The 19,020-nt window shown below is 40.2% G+C and overlaps 1 protein-coding gene across 7 annotated transcripts in view; it reads left to right on the plus strand.

Moving 5' to 3' along the window:
* The window catches only part of DAB1 (DAB adaptor protein 1), a 143,666-nt gene that overhangs the window by 36,422 nt on the left and 88,224 nt on the right, over nucleotides 1-19,020 (plus strand). For 3 of the 7 annotated variants that reach the window (XM_063407001.1, XM_063406997.1, XM_063406995.1), the window contains one exon: nucleotides 3,082-3,281. The exons of the other annotated variants lie outside the window; for them this stretch is intronic. In XM_063407001.1, the coding sequence (XP_063263071.1) occupies nucleotides 3,215-3,281 (67 nt within the window). In that variant the 5' untranslated portion in view covers nucleotides 3,082-3,214. The remainder of the gene's footprint in view (nucleotides 1-3,081; nucleotides 3,282-19,020) is intronic. 7 annotated transcript variants of the gene reach the window in all.

Below are 19,020 nucleotides of genomic sequence, written 5' to 3' on the forward strand. Positions count from 1 at the left end.
AACTTCTCCTGGAATTAAGGGCCAGTTAATTCCAGAATGCGCTGATTGTGTTCCTGCTGCAGCCACTTAATAAGGCCACAGAAAATGTCAGTATTTTGTTAAAACGAAGAGCTCAGAATCCTCTTTAGGAAAAGCTGAGGCATGCACATAACACTGCAATAGCTGGAGCAGTAACAAGGCACTCAAGGAGGTTGTTAGAGTGGAGGGATACGTGTAAGACGATGGAATTTTATTTTTTTTTTTTTTGGAAACGCAGCTAACAAAATTTTATCTTTAGAGCAGGGAGAGAAATGTGGCAGAACTGATCAAAGCAAATAGCATCTCATTGATAAAACACATGCTGCAGTACTTCCCACAGTTGGGAGGCTGTGGTATTTAACAACGGTGACCTAGATTGGAGGAGACAATGAAAGCTGTTGCGGTGAGGAGCAGATTGACTGCCATTCTCATCTGGGTAATAAACGGCTGAAATATGGACAGTGCACCAAAGTTTACTAATGTGGCTTACATAACGACCTGCACTTTTGGAGGAATTGTCTCCATAGCAGATTCAGTTTGAACTATAGCTGGTGTCTGACAGATGTTTATGTGCTCCTTTACAAAGATACCTATTACTTTATTCAAGGATCTATGAGCCTGCGAGAGTATGACCTGATTAGGTTTGAAAGTAAATCAATATGTGAACCTGTCCAAAAACAGACATGCATGTATTTTAAAAAATATTACTCAGTGGGATAGCCTCGAGGGGATATAGCTTTTCTGGAGAGTTTCAAATGAGATAGCAGTCATATGTTGTTACTTTAAAATATTCAGTGCCATTCAGATGCTACTATTTCAGCTGTCTTGGTGGAAATAGCTGACAACAGGAGATGACATTCCTGACGCTTCGTAGCCACAATGGTCTTCTAAGACATTAAAACTTGCTTAACTACGGACCCCGGGGGTATTTGGTATTTATTTTTAATTTATTTTTTTAATAAGTGGACGTATTATAAATATTTCCCTATTGTGAAGTGGCTCACGTTAGTGCTCCTCGTAGAGTTACGCAGTTAACCTTTAGGTAAATATAAATCCAAATTCTCGAAAAATAAACTGTCAATCCAGCTGTGACTCGAGAGATGCTTTAAGTAAGTGCCATTGAGCTGTAAAGGCTGATGCCTCCCCACTGTGCTGTAAAACTAAATATTATTAAATTGGGTTGCAGGCAGGGGGAGGGGAAGGGGATGGGGGTTGTGAGGGACATCTGTTCTGCACAGAGCTCCTCTCCCTGCTCGTGGGGGGATTTGAAGCGTGAGGGAGGAGGGCGAGGGCGTTGCCCCCAGCACTGCTCCCAGCAGCTGTGCTTGGGGAGAGGCATCTCCCTGTCCATGGACGGGCCACAGAGGATCCTGCAAGGCTCACGCTGGCAGCTGTAACTCCTTTTCCCTCTCTGACCAGCCTCCCTTTGCTTTGTGCTTTCCTGCTCTTTTCTCAGCTGAGAAGATTCATCAGGACGCTGTTGGTTTATTCAGGTCTGCTACACCAAGCAGGTGTATTCAGCAAGCACTGCAACTTCAATTTGTGCCTCGCTTTAGTTTTTTCCTCCCTTTTTTTCTGCCGTGCGGTGCTTATTCAGATTCCACAGAGGGGGGAACAGGGAACTTTGTATTTCAAAATCAGTTCAGCAGATTTTGAAAAGCTATCTTTGAATATTCTATAATACACAGACAGATTTGAAGAGCTTATTAAAGAAAGCCCCTGACACACTTCAGCAATATTAAATCACTTCAGACGGTGCATGGCAGTGTAATGTTACTGAAGCATTTTAAAATGTTAAAAGAGCCTGGATTTGAAAGTACTGGTGGCTTCACAGCCCTTACTGTGAAAAGTGATTTAAAGTGTCGAAATTATTCCAGTGTTTGCAGTCTGTTACTTTCTTAAATGACAAAGAAGCGACATTAGTAAATAACTCTAACTGCAGTTAATCTCTGGCCATCTAACCAGCTGATATGCGGGGTAATATCTTTATTAAATGCTTATTTAATAAATGGGCAGCTGTTCCGACAGGCCAGATGGACTTCTGTGTAATTGTGCTAATAATGAGAACTTTCTCACAAAAAGAAAGGGCAGTGAGAAGATGCATTTGGTGAGGGAACATCCTGACAAATGGCTTTGGGACAGTCTGGTCCTCTGCCCTCGACAGACTGGCTCAAGTAAATGGTTCATCCCTCAAAGCAGGAAGGACCAGCACTGAGAATTGGAGCAATAGGGGGTTTTTTTTGCTTAATGTTAATTCTTTGTGTATTCTTTGCCTCCAAAGCCCTGACATCCCCAGTCCTACCTCCTGCTCCAGCACATTCCTGCTGTGGGTTCACAGCTGGTGCATTTTTGTCCCCAACAAATACCCATTGTGTAAAGCTGTAGCTTTCTCCCTAAATGTTATCTCTCGAAATGTTATCCTTTTTCACCTCTCCCATTTATATCTCATGGGTTTAGTTAACTATTTTCAGAGATCTTTGCAAGCAAGATTACTAGATGTGTGTTAAAATTACAGCTTTGTGTGGAGACAGAGTCTTTTATACTGGAAGCATTATCATGAGCAAGAGGAGTGGCAAAGTTTGATGTTCTCAGCATGAGCAATGAATAAATTTTTCATTTATCTTTGTTCAAGTGAGAGAATGCAAGCACTGAAAGAATTGGAGGAGTAAAAATCTGTACCTACTATCTGGCAATAAGGAATTGGTGCATTTAAGAATTGAGTCCTTTCAGATTTTTTTGCTTTTGGTGACATTTCCAGCTGTTCCCTCCACTGTGGTCTTTGCCCTCCAGCTGCTGGTCCAGAAGAGTTGGTCTTGTGCACACCCTGAGCAGTGTCTCTAGGCTATGTCTCTATCATATCTCAGATATGCCAAAACATCTCAAATACAGATGTCTGAGGTAGTCACAGATAACTGTGTTTAAGCATCTAAAATCGTGGACAATTGGCTCAGTAGATGGAGAACGTTAAATGTTTCTCCCTTGCAGTGGTTTGGCTTTTTGTATTTTCCTTTCATGTTTTAAGCCCAGAAAATGACTGTTCCTTTTTGTTTCCTTCCTTAACAGCACTCGAAGGGAGTGAATGAGATGAACTGTTTGGGTTATAGTATCTGAAAGGCTAAATTATTCTCTTGGAGAGACGTTCTAAATGAGCCTGACCGAGATCCTGGATCTGTGTGAAGAGGACTAAGGATATAGGATGTCAACTGAGACAGAACTTCAAGTGGCTGTTAAAACCAGCACAAAGAAAGACTCCAAAAAGAAAGGTAGTGACTCATTTCTCTTTATTTGTGTGTGTTTTGTACTTTAATCAGCTCCTGCATCAGCCACATCTGTGGCTCTTCTGTTATCTGTGTGCTCAGTGAAAGTGGGATTTGTTAAGCTCAGTGGAAGTTTGAAATATGGGGTTTGATTCTCTGGCATTAAAAATACATCCTTTTGAAATATGTCTGAAATCTGAGAAAAAACTTGCATAATATTTATGGTTCACAAAGAGAAATACAGTTTTAAAAATTACTCAACACAAGATCACTTTTCTTTTTCTCTGCTGATAAATACATTTTCTTCTAATGGCTTTTTTTCTGCTTTGTTGTGAACTAACCAGAGCTTAAATGCACTTTCTGTTCCTGGAGTTTGAATTTTACTGACACTTTGTGGAGTTAGAGAACTCAGTAGCAATCTGTGGTAATCTGGTACACGGAAATATAAACGAGGAGGAAGAAAACTCAAAATTAAGGAGAAGCTATGGAGAAATACATGGTAGGGTTAGTTCATATTTGTATTTACAATTTTGCCTTGGACTGTAGAGTAGTTCTTTGGAGTGATAAGTGTGAGAAACGGATCATATGAATTTGGTACTTATGCTTGCTTAAAGATTTTTAGTAGGCATCTTTCTCCTTGCATTTTTATTAGTATTTTTATTGCTTATGGTTTTAAATACTGATGAACTTGGAGCCCAAGACCTTGAATTCCAGTGGTAGTTCTTGTTGTTTTGTGTAGCCACATTTGGTTATTTTTATAAACTTACACATGAAATCAAGATTGAAGACAGATTTAATATGAATTGCTCAAATAAAAAAGTGAACCAAAAAGAAAATAATCATACGTAATAGTTTTAATACTCAACACAGCAAGACTTGAACTTTCCTGTGAGCTCTGGAGTCATTCTGTTTCTTTCTGTGGATGTGTAATTTAGCCATTTACTTCTGAGGGTTTTTTTCATTTTTCTAGGATAAAAAAAAAATCTCATCTTTGCTTATATATGTATAATGCAAATTTTACTGATAGTTAACTTGAACTGCTGGGCAGCAATATCATTTACTGCAACAATTCCACCAAAACATTTACTAAGGCCTTGTGTTCCCTTTGGCGTTTGTATCAGAAATCTTTATCCTAGAGTTTATAGAAGACACAGCAATTAAAAAATTTCAAGTGTTTGTTCAGGAAGATGGTTTAAAAACCTTTATGACTGCTCTAGGCCTACATTCACAAATCAAAAATGATTCATTTAAGATAAAAAGCTGCAGTTTGGAAAGGCAAGAAAAGGGGAACTTTGATGTAAATGAGAATGTGATCTAAGATGTTTAAGGCAAATAAAGTTAAGTGGTTTGGTTGTATGATCACTCAGGTTTTGGGAGCAGGCAGGAAATTAAAAAATGTCATTTCTTTGCAATATGGATAACATCTTTTTGATGTGTGTCTCCTATGTTATTTCTTTTGCTGGAGGCTGAAACTTTTGAAACCAGCAAACAAACTCTTCTAGGAACTTGACATTTATGTTAACAAAATAATCAGCATCCGACTTGTAACAACATTTCCATAAATCCCAATAACTGAACAAACTTCTCTGCCCAAAATCTGATTGTATCCCCCAAATGGAAATTCGGAGAATTACCTGCAGAGTGTAAAATATGTTGTGTGGCAGTGGTGGGAGTGTCTGGGGAGCTGGAAGGGACAGGGAATGGCAGTGGCACAGCCCAGGATTATTCTGGTTCGGTGCTGTCTGTGCAGTGTGAGTCCATCTGATCCCATCAGGGCTGGAGCAGGGAATGCTTCACACAGACAAGGTACACAATGCACGCTCTGTTTGCTATTCAAACCCCACAGAACCAGAGTCAAAAGGAACTTGGTGTGCTCATTTACTTCTCATTCAGCTGTATGCACTTCCCCTGTGTTCCAACAAAGGAGCCCTCCTCTGTATAGTGGGAATGATGGACACGTGAAAAACAGGGATTTTTTTTCCCTTTTTTTTTCCCAAGTTCATTAACTGTGAGCAGTGGCAGGTAGCAAGTGCTAACATGAAGTCTCTAATGCTGCTAATCAATGAGTTTGATTATGCAGTGGAACTGAGTATTCCCAAGAAATAAGTGTTTGCTGTATAAACAGAAATTCCAGCTCTAGAGTTTTTCCAGTATTTTGTTGCACTTCTGGAAGAGCTGTGCATCCTTCTCCATCCAGAGCAGGGACAGGCCTCTTCTGCTGTATTATCCACTGCTCTGGTGGTTCTCCTGCCTTCTGCAGCTCACAGAATGGAATGTCTGGCCCACGTTTGTATCCCACTCTGCAGTTCTGAGGTGACTGAAAGGGCACGAGGATTAGTGTGGAGTTGGCACATAGGACTGGATTCTTTCCTGATCTCAGCCTAAATCTTCTGTGTAGAGTCAGCTGAATCTTTAGTTCTCTTCATCTGCATAAACATCCAGTGAGGCAGTGTTTCTTATTTGGAGTGTTGAAATAAAACAAAGCTTAATTCCTAGGATTTGTAAGGTGTATGGATATAAAATAGTATAAAGTGTCACATAAATGTGAGCAGCTCTTCTTATTGATGTACAGTGGCCAAAAAGAAAGCAATGACTTGTACATTTGTGGTAATAGAGCCCACCTTGAGTTAAAACCTCTGTGATGTCATTATTTAACTATTTAATAACCTGGACAGGTTAGAAAAGAAGTCCAGGAGGAGTCTAATGATATTTGGTGAGCAAATTTGGTGATTTTGGTGAATGCAAAGTCTTGCTGCTGGGATGGACAAACTCCCTGCCAGAAGGGTGGAATGTGTGGTTGAATTTCCTTTAAGATTTCACATAACTGCTTTTAGGCTCTGTTACATACACTGCTGACTTTTGGGTGACAGGGAAATAGTTTGATTTGTGCTGCAGATGAGGCAAATGACAATGCTCCTGCAAAGATTTTACCAAATAATTCTTTGATCTGCTGGGAGCACACAGAAAACTCTTTTCTGTAGTCACATGCAAAGCAGTTCCCTTTGAAACACTTCTCCTCAGGCATGGTGTTTGCACAGCCATGAGCTCTCTGGTCAAAGCCAGCTCTGCAGTGTCTCCACTCCCATCTGAGCTGTTTGCTGAGGCAGTGTCCTTTCCCAACACTGAAGGGTTGTCACTGCAGTTAGGACAAGAACTCACACACAAAACCCTCTCAGAAGCTGCTGTTTGCACAGAATCACAGCTGAGGAGCTCTGCTGTTCTGTGGGTAAGTTCAATATTTACCCAGTCGTATCAGGCTGTAATTTTGTATGTTAACATTATCACCCTGGATAACCTCAAAAGCAGGCTATTGAAAGATCAGGTACACATTTTGCCTTTTATTCAGTCCATATTGATCTGATGGATCCACGGTTGGGTGGGCTCTGGAAATGCTTCCTGGCCATACTCCTGGCAGAGGGGGTGGAATTTTAACTGACCTGGAAATGCTGTCATGGGAACAGGGATGAGCCAGGCACCTCCCTTCCTCTCCAGATTGTCACTTTTCCTCCCTGTGCTGTGAAGCTCCTGATCCCTTGAGGACCAGTGTTTCACCCTGACCTCCAGAGCCCTCCTTCCTACACTTTATTCCATTTTACAGGCTTACAGTGCACTAGGTGTTATTAGTGGGGATTATATTTCTGCCATCCCACACCTCCAGCCCTAATCTTCATGCCACTCGTGCTGATATCTGCTGGTAACTTCATTGTAATTATCTTTTTTGAGAGCTTGCTCACATTTTAAAAGATATCCTGGAGAGGTTTCTTGTTGCTCTCTAAGGGAAATTGTGAAAAATTCTCAGGAGATTCAGAAATTCAGAAAGTCCTCAATTTGAGGACTTTTTTTGGTGATACAATTTTTTTTCGTGGGTTTGCCAAAAGTCATGTGTTCCTTAAGAAGCATTTAGAGAATTAATGATATAACTAATGCTCTTAAATGCTGATTTTATTTTGTTTGTTTATGTCATCCGGTTCATTAAGAAGAGAATAAAAATCGTGTGTTTGTGTCATTCAGGATAGGAAATTAGAATTTTTTTATTAGCCAGAGTTGTTAGAGACATAAACCATGTTTGTCTTGTAGTACATGGGGGAAAAGCCTTGTTGTAAGTGTATATAGATTATTGAATCAAATTGAAAACATTTACTTGAGCCTATCGGAATTAAAATTGATTTAGAAACCTCTCTGGGGGAAATGTATTGCATTGATGTTGAATTCACACTGATAACTGCCTGGGAAAATCCCTTCTTGCAAAATTAGCTGAACAGAAAAATTGAAATTGGAGGTCAATAAAGAAGTGAGCCAGGCTACCAAATTTCAGTGCAGATCTGTGTCTGCTTAGGGTAGGCCAGGGTACTTTCCTAGAGATTTAAGCTCTCCCTCTTGCACTTAAATTCTGTAATTCTTCCATTTGAAGCTTGGGGCTTGTTCTGCAATTCTCATCTCTCATCGTATCCCCCATCACAAGACTTCTGAGGCAATTTTCAAAATGACAGGGACTTGTGAAAAATGGAAGCACATTCCAGGAGGAGCTTGGGCTGTTGACTCTTGGCATGGTGATGTTGATGCTCAGGTCCCCTTGGGTGACATTCCCTCGTTTTTTGGGTTTCTAGAGCACGTGGGAAGCGCTGGAGCAGCTCTCAGAGCAGGCAGGGCGCCAGGCCAGGGATTGCTGCACCCAGCCAGTAGGAATGGGACATTTGGAGAGGGTGGGACGTGCCCTGCTGGAGCTGGAGGTGCTCTCCTCGCCCAGAGCCGGGCACTGTGTCCTGGCTGGATGGATGTGCAGGTGCCCAAGCCGTGCTCCAGGAGGGAGAGCGAGAGCGGGCTCCGCGCCGCGGGCTGGTTCATGCCGGGTGAGGAGATCGCCCCGCGGGGCTTTGCATGGCAGGGCTGGCTTGGAGGTGGGAGATCTGAGCCTGATCCTCTTGGGATCACAATGGCAAAAAGCTTAATTGTCCCATTTTATCTCTCCTGAGTGCTGATTAAAGGGAAAGCAGTGGCTGCGGGACCGTTCGCGTGTGGATTGGGCCTGTGGCAGTCACATTTATTTCCTGGGTCTTTTAAGCACTAATGAGAGGCTGGGGTCTGTCTAACTATCTAAAGGAAAACTTCTGCATCCCCAGGAGCAAAACTCTAGTCAGACTAAGATCAAACAGGAGCTACCTAGTTAGTTTAAAAGCCTTTGGGGATAGGAAGCCTTTAAACGAGGTTATGTTTTGTCATTGTCAGTTTTCATCATAGGTGCCTAACGCTACCCCAGCCCTGTTTTGGGCTTCTTAGACCTCATTTGGATCCTGTCTTTGCACTAAACTCGAGAGTGGAATGAAGGTTTCTGATGGATGTAAAAGTAACAATTTTGCTGACACACAGAAATCTTGGTGCAGTTTTTGCAGCTATGTTTCCAGGTTGGAACTTCAGTTTAAATTAATAAGTGCTATGAACAGTGATAGTGGATTACTTTTTCAATGAATTAACTTTCTTGTAAACTTTGTGATCAGCTGCCAACAATTAAAGCATCATCATCATCATAATGAGGCATTTCAAGATGCCAGGTTGATATAGGTTCATTTATTTTTCTGATTATGTAGCTAAGATTCACAGAATCCAGCAAAATTTGAATTTGATCTAAAGAGTAATGAACAGAGGAGCTTCTTTCATTGACTGGGAGTGGATTTGCTTTGTTTCCTTGCAGTAGCTGTGAGTTTTTCAATAATTTATAGATCAAGTAACAGCAACATTAATTGATACACTAATTGTGTCCACATGCCTGCCTTTAACAAATCTCCTTTGTGAAATGATTACTGACAATATTAATCGCACGTCTTTTGTGAGTTGATATAAGTTATGAATTCATTCTCAAGTTGAAAGGGGGTGGGAAAATCATTAATTTTGACATTGTGTAGCTATAATTAACAAGGGTTATCCAATAACCTATCATCAATTAGAGAGCTCATGAATTCTGTTTCAAGTACCACGTACCAAAGGGGGTCTGTGGTTGTTAATTGAAGGATTCTTTGGGGGTGATGGATGTTGTCTCTTGTTGCAAATATGATGTTTATTGTTGTTTTTAATTGAGGGAAATCTGCCTAAACGAAGGTTGGGACTGGTGTTACTTTGCTGCTCCTCAGCAGAGCAATCAATAATCTGTTGAATATTAAGAAGAACGTTTCTCAGGAGCCTCTGTGACAATTTTAACAGACATGAAAGGATTTCAGTTTAAAGTAGTAATCAGGAGCTCAGTGCAGTGCATATTCCAGAGAGGATTTGAGTCTTTTAACAGTCCATAAACAGAGGTGGGTGCTGCTGTGCTCCAGGGCTGGCTCTGCACTGGGAGAGCTGCTGTGAGCATCACCTGTACATCCCGTTCAGCCTGTGCTGTACCTTGTTTCTCCTTTCATCCTCTTATGCTCTAAAACTACCTCTGAGATTGGATTGAAATATGGCAAAAGTGGGGCTGGGGCTGATGAGGAAGCAGAACTTCTAAACAGGCAAATCAATTCATTTTCAGGGAAACTTTTTCTCTGCTTGCAGTCATTGAAAAGACTCTCAGTAAAATTGCAGAGCTCGTATTAGAACTTTTCTAAATGGAAAGTTTTGTTTAGAGGGTTCAGGGAAGAAAATTCTATCGTGTAATGAATAACTGAGCAGGAGTGACCTAATTCATCCAGATTAGTAGCTAAAATACCTCCAGAGGTTTGGATTAGTAGAAGTTTCCTAATATGGCTCACAGAGAAATATTCTACAGGGACAAGTATGTTGGTGATGATAATGTTTTTGTAGCATTCTTCGTCCAAAGATATTTTCTCGCCTAATAAATATTGATGAGTAACATTTCTGTCAGCATGTTGCACTACGTGCATTTGAGCATTTGTAGTTTTCTGAAACATTTTGCCTTTTCCATCAACATTATTATTACTTGCAGAATTTCCCACAAAATGCAATAAAGTGTTGCTCACTGTATAATACAGATTAGAGGTATCAGCTGTGTTGATAACTGCTCCAATTTTGCTGAAGGGATATCAAAGACAAGTAAATTTGGAATATTAGCTTGTATTAAATTGCTCACTAATTTTCCCTGAAATAAACAGATAACACTTAGCATTGGTGTCCACATTATTGCAGTGTATACTTTTTCATATTACTAGGGAAAATTCCTCCAATCTTATATCATTTTATGTAATTTATGGAAAATGATGAGCTTTTTTGACCTATGTACATATGGGGGAAGTGTAAATTGATTTCAGAGGTGGTTAGATCCTTGCATCAAGAGCCAGTGCTGATCTCTCAATTACTTCCCAAAGATTACAGCACAAATCAGGGCAGAGCTTGGTGTGTAATCCGAGGATCTTATTTCTTATTTTGTGCTTTAACCAGCACATTTCACTCTCTCAGTGTTGACATCACAGTAATTTCATTAATCAGCTTGTGAAGAAAAAACTGTGGAGGAATGTACAAGTTAACAGACATATGCAGGGTTTGGTTGCTGTGTTTAAGTGGCCTGAATCAGAAATGGTTATTTTTATTTGTATATATAGATATATATTAGTCACAAAAACTTTAGTTCAAAAATAATTGTCTCCTTAATCTTCAATGTCACAGAACACTGACCACTTCTGGTTAAGAAAAACTTGCCCACAGAATTGGTAGCATTTTGAAATGCTATGACAGAAACTGTAAGCCCTTCATTCATGCCTTGTGGTATATTCCTCTTTAAGAGCTTGAAGAAATATGTAGGGAATTTGGCCAAGTAATAGGCTCAGGGTTCCTGTGATAAATATGTCAGGGCAGACATCCACTGTGCTCCTCAGGAGTAAGGAAAAGATGTGGCTGTGATGCTCATGCATGATTCCCTGTGTAGGATCAATTTGGACATTATTGGTCCTCCAGAATAAAGGTAATATATTATATATACATAAAATGTATTTGGGTTGTCCAGTGATGGAGTGGATGTCAGTCCCTTCCAATTCAGTTTATTCTGTGATTCTGTGAATATGCTGAAGTATAACATTTTTTTGAAGTGAATTAGAGATAAACATGTCCTCACAAATAATGACATCCTATTTATATTATTTTTATCTAAACATTATATATTATAGCTAGTTGTTGGCAAAAGGACAGGAAAAAGAGCATGTCTCTGCTTTTACATTTGCTTGGTTTTGCATATATGACAATATTTAGTTTGCTTAACTAAGTAATGTGTTTGTGGGGGTCTTCTGTATGAAAAAGAAAGGGATGTACTTTAATGTTCATTGCCATCTTTCCTTCTACTTGCAACAATAGTGGGGGCAGAGCCGATAATCCCAATATTGAATTAAACCTGAGAGATGCCAAAGGCCATTTTCAGTCTGGTTCTGGCTGTAGAACCTCGTGTGGAGATGCTCAGCCTTTTAAAAGGTTTCTGCTTTAAAAAATCTCCTGAGCAGCCAGAGCCTCTCCCCAGAGCCTCTCTCCACAGATGAGGATCAGTGGGGTTGAAATCACTTCTGATTTAGACACCATGTTCATCCTGTTCTCACTGCCCGGGCTGAAACACCAAACACAGTTACCACTTATTTGCAAGCAGGCGAGTTTACCCCCTTTATTTACTCCAGCACTGGCTTTTCCCAATTCCTTTTATTTATGCAGTTGTGCAGTGCAGGAGGAAAGTTGCCAACGCAATATCCATTATTATTCTGACAAGAACAGAGTGGCTTTCGCTTCCATTTCCTGGAGACAGCATTCCTCATTGCTGCAAAACAGCATTAAAAACAGGAGAAAGAGGGGAAATTGTCATTTGGCTGCCGAGTCCCCAGACTGCCTCTCCTTGCTCCAGGTAGATCAGGTTTGAAGTAGAGGTGGGAGTGATGTGTGGTCTCTCTTTGTGATGGGGCAGTCAGGACAGCAAACAAGCTGTTGTTCCATCAACACAAAAGTCATCAGGAGTGGAACCAAAGAATGATGGTGTTTCCAGCATCTTCCATTGGAGGAAACAATCTGGTGGGCTGCAGGGTTTGGGGGGATTTTTCCTCTCCCAAATCCTCCTGGCAGTGGTTTCAGTGGCCATAGGACATCCTGCAAAGTTGTCCAAAAGCACACTCAGCTCCAGCCTTGACTTCTAAATATGAACATTTCACAGCAGATTCTTCTGCAAGTGATGGGAGCAGCAGCTTCCTCTGGAGCCAACTTTAATGTCTACCCCACTTTAACTACCAGCTAATGCTGAATAGCTAATCTGTTATCTATAATTACACCTCTTACGCTCTTCGTTTAGTTAGAGGGAGAATTGTGTGGTGAAAAGGATGATTCAGGGAGTGAAATGAAATTAAGCGCAGTCTTTTGAGGTTAGCTATTAATTTCATTTTAAATATAAAATTGCCTTGGAAGTAATAAGAGGGTAATATTCACACGTCACAATAATGTGCTGATAACTAGGTGGGAGGCAAAAACACCAGTAGTAGTTGGATGAACCAATCTTTTTTTTTTGCAGCCTTGCATTGCCTGTGTAAGTTTTAAATTGAATTCAAATGTCCAAAGTCACATAAAGCGAATTAAATACACCAGGGAAATTGGGTGTATTCTGTACTCAGGCATGGCTTAAGTTTAATATTGACATGGTTACCTAATGTGTTCATTGTTTGCTGTATTTATGTAGGATGCTTATGGTTTAGAGTTCTTTTTTAGTAAAATGCACCTATCTGAAATGTCTCTTTAAAAATCATGTTACCAGTAAAATTGGCTGTGGAAGAACACAGCCTCTGCTGTGGTGAGTGTGTCAGGAGGATGGCAGTGCTCGAGAGCCACTGGAGATCAAAATGAAAGCTACCTACAGAATTCTTTATCTCTCTTGCCAATTTTCCTTCCCTGTGCTAGCCTATAACTAAAGCAATACATTATATCCATGCCTCTGTTTAATTGCATTAAAGAAATGCCAGGGCTCCAAGGTTAAGCACTAAAATTCTAAGGAAGCAGAGCCTCAAAGTTGCCTGTGTAAGCCTCATTTAACATCCCTTCAGGATACACATTTTCATACAGTTTTTAATGAGCTGAGCTCCTCTTGCTGTTTCCTGGAGACCTTTGTCCTGCTCAGTGAATGGAAGGACAGTGGTCAGGGATTGTGCTCCGTTTGGGGTTGTTTCTGTGCTTGGACTCAGGATGGAGCTGTGTTCTTTGTCTGCATGGCACCCCAGCCTGAAAGTGAATATCTGCCTATTGATGGGATCTAAATCTAAATCCCTTACATCTCAGAAAAATTCTTTTCATATGTACCTCTGAAATAAGTTTAAAATGAGTAGTGTGAGCAGTCAGAGCAGGATTGGGGAGGGATTATTTTGGCAGAGGAACAAATCAGAAGAGGCTGAGAGTTGGTTAAGATGCGGATGCTTAACATGATGCCAGGGTTAGAGCAGGGGAGGATGAACAATCTTCAGTGACTGAGGTTTATTAGAGATTATCTACCTCGAATTTGATGGAAAGGCCCATACTTTGAACTCATCTACATGTGCATATATTAATGAGGTCCAGGATAATGCTAATTAATAATATTTTTTCTTAGGCTGAGTCATTCCCTACAAGACAAGTGTAGGTGGTCCCACTCAGTGCTAGATATTTTCTTCAGTGAAACAAACACACCTTGGGTGTTCAAAAATAGCTCGAAGGGAGTCCTACCCACCTGAAAGCTCACTTTAATGCTAATTTCTAGGTTCATGTCTGGGTTTTTTTAATGCAGACATTATTTAAGGAGAGCAACAAGGATCCTGGGGTCAGATCTCATGGAAGCAAAGAACCTTTAATGTGTTTAAAAATCTTTAGGATTTTATCTTAATGTCACTATTTGTTCATCTTAAATTATCTCACAACCATTTTCAGGGACATGGTCATTTAAGCAAATAAAGATAAAGTAAATATATATTTCATATATTTTAAAACCTAGTAAACCCTCTCCAGTAATTTCTTAATTCAGTAATTCCTCATATTCTATTCACTGCATAAACTGCTGGTGTACTGAAAAGATTATAAAGATAAAGAGGAGGTTTGGGGTTGGGTTTTTTAATCTTGTGGTAGAACCAATTATTTGGGGTTAAATATCCATAGAGGAGTCAGATATTGGATTTTAGTATGTAAAATTATTGTGTGTTGATACAAAATACTTTTGTGTCTTTGTATTAAACTCCTGTGTTTTTAAGACAAAATATAATTACAAAAAAAGGATTTTTAGGGGAGATTTATGTCCTTTTGATAATGAAGCAATCAATGCAAATTTAAAGGTGCAGTAAGCACGTCTATAAACACACTATGGAAAATGTAATTCCTGCTGCCTGTTAAGCTTGACAAATAAACATGTCACTTGTAACAAGTAATCTGATATTTGCTACTAGAGTCCAGTTTTGCTGTAAAATGTTCACAACAGTGGAAATAGGAAGTTTTGAAGTTGTGAAAATTAACTTGTTTTTCACCATTTACTCACAGTTCAGCTTCCAGGGAGGTTCTATTGACATTTAATCTGGTTTTGAATATTTCATAACGAGGATGCTCATTTGGAACTGTTGGCCAACAAAAGAGTAGGAAAGTCAGAGTTACACCTTTGAGTGGAGTTATCTGAGAGGACTTTTATGTTTTATTAAATTTGTGCAGTGAATGTGAGCCATGGTTTTCCCCTGCTGAATTGCAGGGAATGCTCTGGTCAGAGGGTGAGATGGGGGAAAAGACACCAGAGGTGCATCTCTTCTTTCCAGGAATGTGAAGTTATCTTCAGAAATGTAACTTGAATTCACTGACCATCAGATGAACTCTGAGGAGGCAGCCTTACATACTCTGTGCTTTCTTCTTGCTCTGTTCCACACAGGCTCTCTCCAGCAGATAAGTCTAAACTAGTACAACATCATCTTTTGTTAATGCCCCGTAACCTCTGCAGGCTAGATTTTGTCGTTTCTGTCATCTCACACTAATTATATCCAAACACAAGCTGATTTACTTTTTTCTCTCAAAGCAGATGATGTTTGGAGGAGGCTGAATTCTCTAAGGTTAGTAATGAAGTTTCCATTTGAAGTAACCCAGTTCAAAGGGGGAAAATTTCCCCTTTAGGTTTGGAGCAAAGGTTCTAAAAGCCTGAGATGTGAAAATAAAGAGGCACTAGCTATAAATACCTTTCAAATTATGTCTCTTTAGACTTGCTGAAATGTGTGGTTAAGTTTCTTTTTAGCTGCTTTAAAATATTCAAGGTTATTGGCCTGCATTAAACTCAAAACCCTTTAGATACCACTTTTTAACCAAGTTATTTAGAACTGACAAGCGGAAAGATTTTAAAATGGGAGTCTATGAGGGGAAAAAACCAACAAGCTTGAAAGAAGGAACTGGGTGTTTTCTCCTAAAAAATAATTTTAGTATTTTTAACTCAAAAGTGAATTATCTTAATTAGTAAGTGTATAGCACAAGCAGTTCCCTCCTGCCAGTGCTGTTTATATAAACTAAGCATCCCTGGAATATGGATATTTAGTCAGCCAGACTCTCATGTCTAGAAAACATTAATATGCTTATGCTGCCCTGACCAATGCAAAATATTCCAAGTGCATCACCTCTGAAAGTTCCTTTGCCAGCATTTGGAGCAGGGTCTTCATTTGATCTGCTGTGTGTGATGGGCTTTGAGGTCTGAGATTTCATGATCAATATGTTCCTATTCGTCAGAATTTCATCCACTTAGATACATTAATTTACACATTTACTCATCTCAAGCCTAAAAGCCAGCAGTATTAAGTGAATGCTAAGTCAAAATTGTTGAGGGAAACACTTTTCTTTCATGAAAATTTCATCTTTGAGTCTGGAATTCAGCAGTGGATGGGAGAGTCTGGAGTGCAGCTGGAACAGCCTTGTCCCAGTGAATGCACAGCTGGGCCAGTGCTCGCACTGGCAGTGGTGGAATTCCTCCAGTGATGGTGTTTCCCTTTAGAAAGGGACCTGGATCACTCCAAGGGCAGTGAATCCCAACACTCACTGTATTAAACTGAAGCACTGCGTTCATTGTGTGATTGGAGGTGAATCTTTTGTGCTCCTGTTTTGAAAACCACTGGAGATGGGAAGATTGTGCAGAAAGATTGAGTCACTCTGAGTATCTCGAGCCATTGGAGCCTGCAGGTTTTTATTTCTAGTGTCAGGCAGAGGTGTGGCTAAAGCTTCATATGACTCTTCCTTAATGTACTTAACCTTTGTACCAGAGGCATTTTTATTCATTTGGTGTCTAAGTACAGCAGGAGATTGGAGCAGCGTTGCCAACCTCTGCAAATGCTGTAATCATGGTATTAACCTACTTCAGAGCCCCGGGAGCACGCTCACTTTGTGAGGGGAGCAAGAATGTTTCCATCAGGCAGGCTTTGAAACCAAATTCTGCTCCTTCTATTTGTGTCTGAAAGTGGAAGGTGCAGTGGAAATTATTGTTCCTTCTTCCATTCTGCTTAGAGGAGTGAGAGTTTCCTGTACATTTTCTGTGTCTCTGTGGGAAGGTTTGTATTTATTTCTGCTGTGCACAGAGATTTTCCCTCACACATGGAATGTTGTTTTAGGAGAAAGAATGAATGACTTGATACATCCCAAAGTAATTTGGCAGTCAGCTTTGGGTTTCCAGCTTACAGCAGCTTATAGTTATTACAAGCAAAGCCCTTTCAGCATTTTAGGCACAAGAAGTGAGTGTAAAAGACACTGCTCATGTACACTGTGTACAATTTTCATTTTAGAATGGAATCTTACATTTTCATTTCAGAATGGGATCTTTTCCATTCTGAAATGAAAATTCTAAAGATTCCGTTCTAAAAGCAACCTGATTCTTTTGAGAATGGTCAGGTTTGTAGCCAGCTGTCCATAACCTGATGCTTCCTTCCTGCTCTTAACCTCCTTTTGAAACTTCCAGATTCCCTAGAATGATTTTGGGGGTACTGCTGTCTGTGAAAAGCCTTGAGAACTTGTGAGTATTGTTTAGAGGAAGTGTCACGGAGCAACTGTGCCCATAAAAGATAAGTTGACCTGAAAATGGAGCCATAAAGGAATCAAGAGTAAGAAAGGAGAAGGAATTGTTGCTATGTATAATTACTTTTCACTAGCTATCCTGCCTGGACCAGCCCCACAGAACTCAGCGCCTGGTCACAGCACTGCATCTCCACCATGCCTTAAAAAGATAAAAAGTTGGCATCTTGTTTCTAGACAAACAATCCCTGCTCTCCTTCTAGTTAATTGTCAGTGAAAAGAAGCAACAGCCAGCTCTCTGGTTCTAACTGCACTCATAATAATAGCAAGTTGGCAGCAGTGGTGAAGAAGGGAAAATTCACGCCTTTGCAGCTAAACATTTTGTTCTGAACTGTATTTTAATTACAAAATGTCACTTGGTGATAAATGAAGCTTTCTTCTTCTAGCTGGTTTCAATTAAGTTTTGTTTTAAAAAGGAAGAATAGGTTTTAATAAGGCTCAAAATACATAAAAATATTTCATTTTTACTGTAGTAGAACCATATTGACTATGAATCAGCACTGAATAACTTGAACTTATCTTAGCTGTGGGCCTTGGTTTCTTGCTGTCCAGGTTGCTCTTTTTACTGGCCAGGGTCACCCTTGGCTCTGGTGGGTGTTTTTACCTTTCCAGTTGCTGAATTGCTGCATCCCACATGCTGGCAGGAAAAGTGAAGCCATCCTTTCACTTGGGGTCTCTCTGAGCTTAGAGGTTTTATGGAATTAGGCACACAAACGTGGACTCACTTCATGATTAAGGATTTTTACTTAAAGGAAGAGACTGTTTCCCATAAGGAAAGATGTAGGGAATAAACATCTTCCTGTAAAATCACATTTCTGATTTGACTTTTGATGGATTCATCAGAGGACAGTTTACAGGATATATTCTGTCTGGCTCCCCTCTGATGTGTGGGGTCATTCATTAAGCTCCAGGGTGAAGATTCTTGTCATGTAATCAAGAAACCTACCACAAAATGTTCACACTCTTGTGGGAAATTAGGAGGAAGGGATTACTTTTTAGTTTACTAGAGCTGCCCCATGTAAAGCAGATTTGCTGGGGACTCTTCTTTGGAACTGGGGCAAAAGATCTGCTCATTCAATGAGGTAGGTTCAGCTCTCAGCTGAGTCAAAATAAATTAGTGCAGACAAATTTCTTGGAAGTTACCAAACCAAGACAATATTTTAAATTCTAGTTTTTGTTAGCTGAAACCAGTATGAAAATGCCGTTTTCCAGAATTTACACTTTGAAATGATGTATTCACACACTTTTCTTAGTGTGTGAGGGGTCTGGTGTCGTAGCTGGGGCAGGGGACATGGCAGTGATTTCAGGGAATTGGTGGCCCAGCTGCCCGTCCATGGCACAACATTTAGATAAAGAAAATTAGGAAAAAACCAGCAATATCCTCAAGATGGAGGTTTGAGGGTTTTTCCCCACTCAGCTAGACAAGAAACTCACAAAATATTGCAGTGTAGACAAAGCTGCAGATTGGCTAAAAGCTTTAAATTCCAGTTGCTGCTGGGGCCTGGGCAGTGCATCAGCCACATCCAGGCTCTTAACAGAGCACTCTGTGGAGGGAATGTGATTTTCTCTTTAAGATGCCTGAAATAAAGCTGCCTCTCTAAGAAGGAGAGATTTTAAATATCTTGTCATTGTGAAGGGATTTTGGTCCCTGGGCTGTAAGAATAAACATATGTGACTCCAGGTCTGCTGCTTACAGGGTTGGGAAGGATTCTTGGAAGGAAATAAATTAATGTCAGTGATTTCTCTGGTTATCTCTTAA

Source organism: Prinia subflava, chromosome 10, assembly GCF_021018805.1.
Source record: "Prinia subflava isolate CZ2003 ecotype Zambia chromosome 10, Cam_Psub_1.2, whole genome shotgun sequence".
Taxonomy (NCBI): Eukaryota; Metazoa; Chordata; class Aves; order Passeriformes; family Cisticolidae; genus Prinia; species Prinia subflava.